We start from the raw sequence: 12500 nt of genomic DNA on the forward strand, positions 1-12500 counted from the left end.
AAGGCACAAACACAAACAGGTCTTATTTACCCATGTGTTCCTCCTAGCTCTGAAGATCCAGTGCAGCTCCAGTGCCTTCTACCTGCTGGAGGAGATCGGCGGATACACACTCACGTGCAGAGGAGTGCTACAGGTCAAGGTGAGCAGCGGCTAACGCTAACCTTCTCACTCCTTAGGTTCTTATTTGAAAGTTGAGGAAGTTCAGAGTTTGTTATTTTCTTTGCGAGGATCATTTCTCCGTTCACTTCAGCAGAAATGTATTATCTGTTTCTCAAACCAAATAGCAAGAAACTTTTTTATTCAGATTCAATAAACAAATGAATTCTGTGTTAATTAAGCAGAAACAATCAGATATACAACCTAAAGGAGTGTAGAGGAAGAAAACACACGCAGGGGAAACTCTTTTTAATCCCAACAGAAAACACTGAGGATTAAAGAGAGAAAGTAATGAGCAGGTGATTAATTAATGACCACAGCACTAATGAGAACAGGAGCACAAGACGCTCCACGCTGCACAAGTGGCTGTTATAGAGACACAATCTGAGACACAATCAGCGTGGACGTGACAATCCTGACACCATCCGCTTCATTTCTCTCTCTCACACAAATCTTTCTGCATATGAATGGAGTTGAAAGGCTGAGTTATCGTTCTAACACAGGACACACAGGACACACTCGTCTGGAAACCTGCAGTTTCACTTCCACGTCTTTCCTTTAATGACACCACAATTTACTCTCTACCTTTATACAGGAAGAGGTGTGATGTACACTTACCTTTCTCTCTGTCTATCTCTCAACCTGTCTCCCTCTCTCACATTCACTCATTCATTCCTTTTATATCTGTCTTTCACCATCTCATTCTCTCACTTCTTCTGTCTCTCAGGGTAAAGGGGACATGGTGACATACTGGTTGGAGGGGAAACAGTCAGTGAACGTCAGTAAGGAGAATAAAGAGAATAAAGAGAGGAAGGAGAGGAAAGTGGATGATGGAGACAGAGAGCAGTTTAATCTCCTCCCTGGAGTCTGCAACAACAACTACGACAACACCAACAATGATCTGCTTTTTGACCCCAACTAACATACACACACACACACACACACACACACACTGTGCGACATGCTTTGCTCAACCCTGATGTTCAGGAAACAAACTCAGTCATTTTCATCCCGGCCTTTAATCTCTTATTAATGTCTGTATTTATTTACTGATAAACTACACTGTAGATGTGACTGTCACACTCAACACTTATTATCATGCTCTTTCTTAGCGCGAGATGTAGCATGTTGTTGATCTGTATGAAGGTTGTGTGCTCATTTGTTTCTCTCTGTATTGTTGTGTGTAGTTATGTACAGCTTACCGCAAAGCTGTAGAAAAGTTTTATACCTAGAAACACGACCTGGAAAAAACTAAAAGGGTCTGATCTATAAACCATGGATCTAACACACACCCACACACGACACAGCTGCATGTCAAATGTCTCTAAAACATATTAATGTTGATATTTTGTAGAAAATCTGTCAGAGTTACAATTAGTGAAAATATTATTAATAATAAAAAAATGCTACATGACATCATCACCTCGGTGTTTTGTGTATTGGCTGTTTGAGATGCACAAACTCGAGATACTTCTACTCCTTGTCACACACAAACACACACACACAAACACACACACACACAGAATGATAAAGAGACATGCAGATATATACACATACAGAGAGAGAGACAGAGAGAGAGAGACAGAGAGAGAGACAGAGAGAGAGAGACAGAGAGAGAGAGACAGAGAGATGTCCTGCTGCTACGTGACAGCTGCAGATGATTCTCTCACTGCTCTGTGATTGTAACACACTGAACTAAACATCACACTTATTTACACACTTCATCACTACACACTGGGTTTGTTGGTGTATGCTGCTGTATTTGTGTCTGTGTGTGAGATCAATGTTTATTTCTAATCTTGGGACTGGACTAGAGCTCAGTTCCAATGGTGACAAGAGAAAGATGTCCAAGAACACAGTTACTGCACTAGAGTTAACTGTGCAGTCTGAAACTATGAGGAAACATGAATGACTCCTGGGTGTCCAACAAACACCGGACACATACGGCTTTTACGCACACACACACGCACGTGTGCGCACACACACATACATACAGAGGAGCATCTGGTGCATATTCACAGAGCTATTGAGGTTGGAGAAGGTTGCATAATAGAGTAGTGCAGATAGACTGATAGATTAGAAGAAAAAAGAACTATCATATCACTATAAATCAAAAACAAGATAGAAATGATGTGAAAAATACTGAAAATAGATAGATAGATAGATAGATAGATAGATAGATAGATAGATAGATAGATAGATAGATAGATAGATGTGTTGTGTTGATGTAATTAAATGAATAATCAGGATGTGCTCTCCGTCTGAAGTGCTCGTGATAATTAGATGCGTGTGTACCGCATGGACCACAAAAGAGCCCTCACACACTTCAATCAATCATTTCATTACCATCACAGAGAGAGAGAGAGGGAGAGAGAGAGAGAGAGAGAGAGAGAGAGAGAGAGAGAGAGAGAGAGAGGGAGAGATTAAAGGGTTTCCAGAAAAACATGTACCTGTATGTGTAGACTGATGATAAAAACACTTGCTCTCACAAACAGAAGCTGCTTTCGAAAAAAAGTTCATTTCTCTTCTTCATTAAGTAGACAAGGTGCGAGTGTGTGTTTGTGTGTGTGTGTGTGTGTGTGTGTGTGTGGGTGTGACTGAACTCTGAGTTTTACTCATAGTGGCAACATAAACAATATAAAGATGACATTAGACAGCCTGGATCATAAACACACAAACACACACCAAATATGTTTGCACAGTGCCATCTGGTGGTGCACACACACACACACACACACACACACACCCACACACACACACACAGAGTCAGCTGTGATTTTTTATTTACTTTAAATACATTATGATGTTTTCTAAACAGTCAGTAATAAACATCTACATCATCACATCCTGTGTGGTCTAATGAATGCAACGTTTCGTGAAGGAGTGTGTGTCCATTATTCTGTGCACAAGTCCACACTTCGTGTCCTAAGTTGTTTAACACAAATACTCTGGTGTTTGTGTGTCGTGTGTGTGTCTCCTTCTTCACGTCTGTGTGTTGGTTTTCTTCTCCAGCTCCCACTGAGCAGCTACACGAGCGCCGTAGATCACAAACCCCCAGGACACCAACACCACCGCCGCCACAATCTAACACACACACACACACACACACACACACACACACACACACACACACACACACATACATACATAAACAGTCACACACATATATACACACACATATATATACACACACACATACAGTTACACCTGAGCACGAACACTTTGTCAAATTGTCATTTTTATTTTAATTGTGATTATTATTATTATTATTATTATTATTATTATTATTATTATTATTAACTGTAGCGTTTTTGGTTAGCAGGAAAAGTTAGCCTAGCTAGCACAATTAGCCTAGCATCTACTACAGTACTCACTGTTGAGAGAATTCTGTCCAAAGTACGCTGACTTACACGCATCATCATCATCATCATCATCTCTGACACTACAACAGGTCACTTTAATAATAATTTAATCTAAATTAAAAAAAATGTCGCTAGAATATCCACCAGCTACAAAGGAACAGTCTGCGTCGCCATGACAACGGCGGAAGTAAACCGACAACAAGCGGAAGTTTTGCATCCCCGCGTGGCGCCTGAAGGTTCTTAATTTAACTCTTGCAATTTTAAATAATAATAATAATAAATAAATAAATAAAAAAAAAAAACACTTCAAGATGCAAATAATATCCTGTAGGTAATGGACAGAAATAAAATAACATTAAAATTTAAATACATTTAAAACGATAACCGTTATAAATCACACAAAGTCAGATATATATAGGATGTGAAGTTTAACTTTTTTATGTTTTGTGCTGATTATTTTGTACTAATGTGTTTATTCTGTGCTAATATTTTAATAACTATTATATTTGTTAACGCCGCCTGGTCGCGCATGCGCGTTTCGCACCTCCTGCTTTCCGGCTTTCTTTGGCTGTTTTTTCCCCTCGATGGTTTTTCCTCTGTTTCACAACTAGACACCAAGCGATACGATGACGTTATTAAAGTTATTAAATTAATTTATCCATCGCGGGATAAGTGTATTGTTTCGACCTGATGTGTCTTTTCCATGGATGTGTGTGAAAGCGCGTTTTTAAAGGCTTTAGCAGGAGCTCGCGCAGCGGTCTGAGGTAAAATTGCTAACATGCTAACAAGCTAGCTGCCAATTTGCCCTGTGTTATTATTGTCAGTGGTTCTGTGTTATATACTGAAAATGTCACTTGTGTTCTGGTGTTTAAATTCATCCAGAGCCTTAAAATCCAGCTGATGTGGTCCGGATTGTTTATATTTGAAGATGTTTTTATTAAGAAACCGTTAAACCCCGGTGTTTGTGAGGAGCTTAAACAGCTCACGGTGCTTCTGTGTTTAATTAAAGTCGTTTTCCAGATGAATTAAACTGATTTATTACAAATGAGCTAAAAGACATCACTGAAGCAGGATGGATCTGCTGTATTATTTGTTTTCTAGCGTTGATCACAGCTTTACAGACCTCATGTGAATGTATTTATTTTAACTCTATTTAGTCAAATGTTCATGTCTGGGATTAACAATGAAGCTGACAAAGTGTTAAAAGTATCTCAGGAATATTGTCACAATATTTGTACAGAATTTAATTTAATATTTGCCAAGTGCATGAAACCTGCAGATGTAAGAACCCTGTACTCTATCCAGTCATCCCTGCTTCATGTTAAAGGTGAGGTCTCCGTTGTTTGAAAGCCAATGTTGACATATAAAATCACCAAAACAAACACGCCCCTAACCCAAACGGGTCCCACCCCTGTATCGATAGCTCCGCCCACACATACATACGTAACCCAGGCAACTAACGGAAAGAAACGTGTCTTTATCATAGCTGAAGTGAAGAACAATACGATTGTAGATAAACAAACAAGCAAAAATGACACACAAGCATAATCATGTAAAGGACAAAGACATATATTAGTTCTGTGTAACAAAACAAAACCAACGTTACTCACCTATCGAGAAGGAAAAAAGCGCCTCGGCGTCTTAAGTAAAGTTGGTCACATATTCACAGATTGGAGTTTCCCGAGTCAATAACTCCTGAGCTAAACACTGTTACTACACAAAACACGGTTGTTGCTGCGTCTCTACATTACTATGATAGAAAAGAGGTGTTATTTGTGTAGTAACAGTGTTTATCTCAGGAGTTATTGACTCAGGAAACTCCAATCTGTGAATATGTGACCAACTTCCTGCTCCTTCAGTTCTCTCCAGAAAGCTGATCCTATATTAACACGTCCTACTTCTTACCTTATCGTAAGTCTTTCTTCTCTTTCTTTCTTTGTTTTTATCCTCAATGTCAATGTTAAAATCGCTTTCTGCTAATGTCACACATGCGCACTGAACACTCTCTCCGCCCATATTGACAAGACACGCCCCTTTCTGCTCATTGGCTACGCGTTTGTTTTGATATTTGTTTTGTTTGTCATCCCGACTCAGTTTTCTGAAGCATTTTTCAAACAACGGAGACCCCACCTTTAATATCCAGTGAATCCTCCGGTTTGAGGAGGTCATGGGATTATTTTTTAAACTACTTAGTAATCTTGAAGGAATAGCAGAGTGGTGATGATGCGTTTCTTCATCATGCAGGAACATTCTGGATTCAGGAGCTGTTGGTTGTAAACAAAAGAGTGTTTATGAAAGTGTTGTTATCTGTCAGCTTTTAGCTTTTAAACTATATCCTTAAAGTAGTCTGATGAGGTCTGACAGGAAACGACAGCTTATTCTGTGTATTGAGTATAATAGCGGTGCTGATAATGTGCATGATGATCTAATAAAATGATGTGGTGTGTAATTCGATCTTAAAGATGATGGCACCCACAAAGATGAAGCTGCGTGTGAGAAAGAAGGAGAAAGGATCTGCAAAGTCGTCTCAGCAGCAGCAGCAGCCGCTCCGTCCCGAGACGTCCCCGGACTCGAAGTGTCCGATCTGTCTGGACCGCTTTGTGAACGTGGCGTCTGTGGAGCGCTGCCTGCACCGTTTCTGCTTCCGCTGCATCCGTGAGTGGGCCAAGAACAAAGCGGAGTGCCCGCTGTGCAAGCAGCCGTTCCGCTCTATCTTTCACTCGGTGAGGGCTGAGAATGACTTCAAAGAGTTTGTGGTGCTGGAGGAGAATGCTCAGAGTGCGACCACGTCAGCATCAGCAGCTGTTACACTGACTGCTGCAGCGTTAGCAGTGGCACCAGCCAGCCAAAACGATCCTGAAACTACAGCAACTCGAACTCGTTCTAGAGCAACGAGGACCAGGCAGAGGCGGAGTCAGATACCTCAAGACCCCGCCCCTTCTGCTTCCTCAGTGGAAGGTGTGCCACTGGATCATGCAGCATTGATTCAGCGAAATCCAGCTTGCCTGCGGCAACTGCTGCCATTGCTACGCCGTGAGCGAGTCATTGGAGCCAATCCCAGTGAGCTCCGCCCCTTCCTGCTGGCACGAACTGACCACATCCTGCATGAACTGGTGAGCTTTGCACGCTCCATCGAGGCCATGCAGTGCCCTCAAGCCCCAAGCTATGAGGAGGACAGCGGTTCCCAGTCCTCTATAATCAACATCTCAGAGGTCTCTCACTTACAGACACACATTCACACTTGGAGTAGAAGTGTTATTACATTTAGCATTACAATGTAAAGTTATGTACACTGTAAACATACAGGGACAGAAGATGGATGAACTGGATCAATAGTTAGTTGGATGTTGAGTGGCTGATGGATAAGTGTTTACGGTTGTGTGGAAGGACAAATGGATGGGTGGTGTTGATAATGAAGGGATAGAATGTTGTATGAATGGACGGGTGGGAGATTTGATGAATGAATGTTGTGGTGGGTGGATGATGGATTAATGAGGGAAAGGATGGGTGAATATTTTATATACTGTGTCACGCTCTCTTTACAGGATGATGATGACAGTGTTGAAGCAGATGTCACAAAGGACAGCACCCAGGATCACGTGCCTCAGTTTCCTATGGCAAATAGCAGCGAAATGTCCCTCAGCCAATCTGCCTGGGATGACGAGACTCCAGGCCCTTCCTACTCCACCCTTGGCCATCCAGAAGCAGAGGATGTGGAGCCTGAGGTGAACCAATCAGAAGGAACCAGTGCTGCTACAGAACAGCGTGAGCACAATGAGGATGATGATAACGGTGAAGAGGAAGAGTGTATGATTGTGGGTTACGTGAAGCCAATGGCGGAACGAACTCCAGAACTCGTGCAGCTTTCTTCAGACTCCACTGAAGAGGAGGAGGGAGGGAACGAGGTGGCTTCCACGGAGACAGTTATGAAGGCAGAGATATCATTGCCGTCTCATGAGCAGGCTCCACTCTCTCCTAAGCCTTATCCATCCACCTCACACACAAAGAGAGGAGAGAACCTGGAGCAGTCAACAGAGCAAGATGCCAGGATGATCTCACATCACAGGAGGAAGGAACACGCTCCGAGACATAGCTTCAGGAAATCATCACACTCCGTTTCAGGGTCACATTCCCAGTCGAGCAGCGAGAGCTCTCCCCAAAGCAAACATTCAGAAAAAATCAGCAGAGCCAATATAAGATTGACCTGTCGAGAACAAAGGAGACAGAGTCATCACATGTTAGGACAGAGCCCCACCGCTTTTGCTGAAAGAGAGGGCTCCTCTTCAGAGGAACATGTCCAAGCTCGTTCCGGTTATGTGAGAGAGAAATCATTTAAGTCTTTCTCTCCATGGGATTCACCCAGTCATGAAGGTGAGCGCAGAAAGAAGAGGAGGAAAAGGAGGAGAGAGAAAGAAACAGAGAGGAGTAGGTCTCCTCATCGGAAATCACAACATTGCCATGGTGACCGCGAGCTCTGGCTTCCAAGCAGCAGCAGTAGCGATGTGGATTTATGCCGGGAAAAACCTGCTGGGAAACGCAAATACAAAACTCGGCACCTAGAGAGAACGGCTCGGCGTCGGAGCAGTGGGAAATCCAGGGAGAGAGAACGGGAGAGGGAGCGAAGTCCAAGTGTGGAGATCATCTTTGAGCGCCGGGCCGCAGACACACACTCGAGGGGCCGGAGGCACAAAAAAAGGTGCCGGAGAAAAGAGCGAGAGCAGAACTCACCTACCATTATCACTATAGACAGCGACAGCAGCAGCGATCACACCAGTCAGACCTGTCACACGGAGGCTAACAGTCACACTGCTGACTTACAGAACCGGATTATAGATGAGGACAAAGACTGCGTAGGTAACGATCACACCGCTGACTCTCAAGTTCGCATTGCTGACGACAACGAACACGTCACTGACTTTAGTGATCACACCATCGATTATCAGGAACGGCTTGCTGAGCTCAGCGATCGAACCACTGATGATAAAGACTGTGTTACAGACTGGAGAAACTTCACCAGAGACTCTAAAGATCATGTTAATGAGCAGACCACTGACTATCAGAACTGCGGGACAGTGTTGAGTGACCATATGGCTGAATATGAAGACGGCGTTGCAGGTGATAGCATTCAAACCTCTAATCATAAAGACAAAGTATCAGAGGTTGCCGATTACACCACCGACGGCAAACACGGTGTTCGGAAAGTTACCGATCAGGACCGCTCTACAGATGCGAGCGGCCGCAGGGCCGAATATAAACACTGTGTTACGGAGGTTAACAGTAAGAACACTGACTATAAAGATAGTGTTAAAGATGTAAGGGGTTACACAGCTGACTCTAATCATGATCACACCACTGACTTGCAAGAGTCTCTTTTGGATGTTGACGATGTTCCAGACCAATTTCAGGACTCTGTAACCGATATGAGGAACCGAGGTGAGCCGAGTGCAAGTGTTTTGGACATGCTGAACCTGGAGAATTACTTGGTGGACATGGTGCAGCCATCCGGTGACACCACCCGCAGGGCAGCGACATCGCTCTCGGGCGCACGGCTGCTGGAAGTACAGGATAGTCTGTTGGGGGAGGGGGAAAGGGTGCTTAGGAATTGTACTGTGGACCAACAGGAGGTGGGGCTTGAAGCTCATAGAGACCAATCAGAGGGAGGGGCGGAGACAGCACACTGACGTGATGAAGGCCTCGCGTATTAGTGCAGAGAAGAGCCCTCATGTATAGAATACACAAAACACATGTTAATTAGCAAACCTGTTTTGTTTTTACTGTCTTTTTCATTATCTTTGTTTTATTTTAAACATTACACCAAGTTTGCGGGACAGATTTTCATTTTTTTTTATATTACTGTCACTATTTTAGTATTTATAATGCCTGTGATGAAATGAATAAAAGAATAACCTACTGTGCCACAACACACACTTCTGTAAAACACAATACACATTTGTCTGTCTCAAGGAACTCAGGGAACTTGGTAAATGTCCACTTAACCACCATGCCTCTCTGCGTGTGTGTGCGTGTGTGTGCGTGTGTGTGTGTGTGCGCGCGTGTGTGTTGGGTCTGGAAGGTGTCAGCCTGACCATACAATGGAAAAGTGAACAAAACACTCGGTGCAAACAGTAAAACACACCAAATGAGTTTCTGTCTAATGGGAGTGTCTTTTTGTTTGGTCTAGTTTTGTTTTCCTCTCAGCTCTCCAGCTCTGTAATAATAAAAACACTTTCATTTCATGTCCGCTGTGTCAGTTTCACTTTCGTTTCTGTCAGCTGATCGTTCCTGCACATCTCCGTGTGTGTGTGTGTGTGTGTGTGTGAGTGCAGTGTACAGGGTCAGTGAGTTATGTACGAGCTGGAGAAAGAGTCTCTGCGCCTCTACAGGGGCTACATCGCCCAGGTGTTACGACCATCTTACATCCGGGGGTTTTTGACCACTTACCTGGATGAAGGTAACATTTCTCAATAACGAGGTCATGGTGTGTATTTTCATCAAGTTTCGTCTGATTTAATGAGTACAAGTAAAACATCTAGACTGCAAATGGTCAACATTCAGGTCTTGACTTTTATTTTTATTCCAAAAATAGTTTACTGTGTAGATATCTGTCTAAATATCGCGCGACCCCGAGTGGGGTTATTAGTGGGGATGGCAAATGAGTATCAATACGGACTTTACGGGAAATTCCGTATCCAACATGGCAACCCACCTGGTTCACAAGAAACAGCAGCGCGTTTGTGTCTGTATTTAATATCAGCAAGAACAGGAGAATAGTCTAGAAATTGAAAGGTTCCTTCGATTTGTGATCTTTTCAGCTATGTTAGTGGGAATCGGCTCATTAGTGACAGCCAGGATAGTGTTAAATGCCACCAAACCCGACTTGGATCATCAGTTAGTGAGAAGCTGTTGATCTTCAGAAGCACTGATATCAGGATGTAAAACTTTAGATCTTGTTTTAGATCCACCTCCACCCTGACCAGGATAAAGTGTGAACAACTAATTACCCTTCTTATTCTTGGGAGATCAATTGTATTAGCCATTGGAGACCTTTTCATATCCAGACGGAGGTTAAATCCATTTAAAGTTAGAGTCAGAAAATACAGATTCCTTGTTGTTATGACATTGCGGAAATGTCTTTCCTCTGAACACTTAAACCGGTTTATTTGTAAAAAGAATTGTGTTGAAAGAGTGCGCACTGGAGACATCTGCTGGTCAAAGTGTGCAGTGTAAACTGTGGACACCTGATGTAAACTCACTCTCATCTCACTCATCTTCTACCGCTTATCCGAACTACCTCGGGTCACAGGGAGCCTGTGGCTATTTCAGGCGTCATCGGGCATGAAGGCAGGATACACCCTGGACGGAGTGCCAACCCATCGCAGGGCACACACACACTCTCATTCACTCACACAATCACACACTACGGACAATTTTCCAGAGATGCCAGTCAACCTACCATGCATGTCTTTGGACCGGGGGAGGAAACCGGAGTACCCGGAGGAAACCCCCGAGGCACGGGGAGAACATGCAAACTCCACGCACACAAGGTGGAGGTGGGAATCGAACCCCCAACCCTGGAGGTGTGAGGAGAACGTGCTAATCACTAAGACACCGTGCCTCCTGGTGTAAACTCATTACACGTATTTTAACCTGGTCAGAATTATTCTGAAATAAACTATAGCTGAAATTAAAACTATTATAACTAGAATTTAATTTAATCTAGAATTTAGAAAAATGCTGAAACAAAGTGACCAGTGAGAGTTTTACTCCATCAGTGTAAATTAGATATTTATAATAATTTAGATATTTAAATGATATTTAAAGCCATTTTAAAAAGTTAAAAGAATGGCATAAATTTCCGAGTCTTATTTTGCTTTCGGAATGAATTGCTGTGCTTAAAATGATTTGAAAACTGTTCGCGTGTTTGTGTGTGTGTGCGCATGTGTGTGAATAAACTCCTTTATTACACTTAAACAGAGTCTGTAGACAAGATCTTATCAGAGGAGAGATCATCAAGGATGGCAGCAACTCAGATACTACTGGATAAGATGTTGGACCTGGACACGGTCGGCTGGTTCCAGGGCTTCCTGGACATACTGAAAGCTTCAGGTCAGTCTACCTACGTAGAAGGAAGCTCTGATAGCTCTCTACCTTACAGAAAATATATAATAATAATAATAATAATAATAATAATAATAATAATAATAATAATAATACATTTTATTTATAGGCACCTTTCAAGTTACTTACCAAATTCAGACAAGAAATAAATAATAAATAACAGTAAACAACAATAAAACATTATTAAATATTATATATAATTATATATAATTTTATCATCTTACATCTGTTAGGAATTTAATGTGTGTGTGTGTGTGTGTGTGTGTGTGTGTGTGTGTGTGTAGAATATACAGGTCTCCACATGGCCATCAGTAAGTGGGACTTTACGGAGCTGGAGTTTCTCTGTTCTTACAGGGATCTGCTGGATCAAGTCGAGATGTCCATCACCAAAAACATGAAACCCAGAGAGCTGCTGCCACACATGAGTGACTGTCTCACACAGCGAGAGTGTGAGGAGATCAGAGCAGTGAGTAACACACATACACACTGCACACACACCATGAAGCCCAATGGATGTCAGTATTTCATTAAGTGAGTGAAGTTTTGGTTAGAGCAGGAAATTACACACTGAAACACATTAACACTTTATGCTTCAAGCACAACCTGTCAGTCTCTGTGTGTGTATGTGTGCATATGTGTGTGTGTGTGTTTGTCTGTCAGGTGGAGGAGCAGAAGGGGTGTGTTGCAGCGAGTGAGCGGTTAGTAGAAACTCTAAGACACTGTGATAAATCAAACTGGTTTAAAGTGTTTAAACTTGCTCTGGAGAGCTGCAATCAGAACCTTGCTCTACAGCTGCTTGAGCCCGGTACACACACACACACACACACACACACACACACACACACAGAACACTGTAGATGTACA

At 42.6% G+C, this 12500-nt stretch overlaps 3 protein-coding genes and 1 long non-coding RNA gene across 5 annotated transcripts in view; 3 read left to right on the top strand and 1 right to left on the bottom strand.

Moving 5' to 3' along the window:
- Positions 1–1395, top strand: part of LOC132862203 (atrial natriuretic peptide receptor 2) — a 9181-nt gene extending 7786 nt beyond the window's left edge. The window contains exons 22-23 of the mRNA XM_060894115.1: positions 48–139; positions 884–1395. Of these exons, the coding sequence (XP_060750098.1) occupies positions 48–139; positions 884–1078 (287 nt within the window). The 3' untranslated portion in view covers positions 1079–1395. The remainder of the gene's footprint in view (positions 1–47; positions 140–883) is intronic.
- Positions 1396–2922: 1527 nt separating this feature from the next.
- LOC132862345 (uncharacterized) lies at positions 2923–3717 on the bottom strand. Its single transcript, XR_009650021.1, has 2 exons — positions 3531–3717; positions 2923–3240 (listed from the first exon to the last, which is right to left on the bottom strand). It is a non-coding gene; the product is annotated as an uncharacterized LOC132862345 (long non-coding RNA).
- A 365-nt stretch (positions 3718–4082) lies between these two features.
- Positions 4083–9754, top strand: LOC132862192 (E3 ubiquitin-protein ligase Topors-like). The gene is made up of 3 exons (XM_060894090.1): positions 4083–4282; positions 5981–6730; positions 7064–9754. The coding sequence occupies exons 2-3, from the start codon at positions 5981–5983 to the stop codon at positions 9197–9199; spliced, it is 2886 nt and encodes a 961-aa protein (XP_060750073.1). The 5' UTR covers positions 4083–4282; the 3' UTR covers positions 9200–9754.
- A 55-nt stretch (positions 9755–9809) lies between these two features.
- The window catches only part of rigi (RNA sensor RIG-I), a 14742-nt gene continuing 12051 nt past the window's right edge, over positions 9810–12500 (top strand). The window contains exons 1-4 of one of the 2 annotated variants that reach the window (XM_060893849.1): positions 9810–9969; positions 11493–11624; positions 11921–12102; positions 12297–12441. In XM_060893849.1, coding sequence (XP_060749832.1) covers positions 9864–9969; positions 11493–11624; positions 11921–12102; positions 12297–12441 — 565 coding nt within the window. In that variant the 5' untranslated portion in view covers positions 9810–9863. Of the gene's footprint in view, positions 9970–11492; positions 11625–11920; positions 12103–12296; positions 12442–12500 lie in introns of those variants that run through there. The other variant, XM_060893850.1, reaches the window with a different exon arrangement.

The sequence above is a fragment of the Tachysurus vachellii genome, chromosome 19 (genome assembly GCF_030014155.1).
Source record: "Tachysurus vachellii isolate PV-2020 chromosome 19, HZAU_Pvac_v1, whole genome shotgun sequence".
Lineage (NCBI taxonomy): Eukaryota > Metazoa > Chordata > Actinopteri > Siluriformes > Bagridae > Tachysurus > Tachysurus vachellii.

Bases quoted from the DNA above. Each gene is read 5' to 3' on its own strand.
- LOC132862192 (XM_060894090.1), top strand. From the start codon at position 5,981: ATGATGGCACCCACAAAGATGAAGCTGCGTGTGAGAAAGAAGGAGAAA. The intron at 6,731-7,063 runs GTCTCTCACTTA...CTCTCTTTACAG, and splicing joins CTATAATCAACATCTCAGAG to GATGATGATGACAGTGTTGA.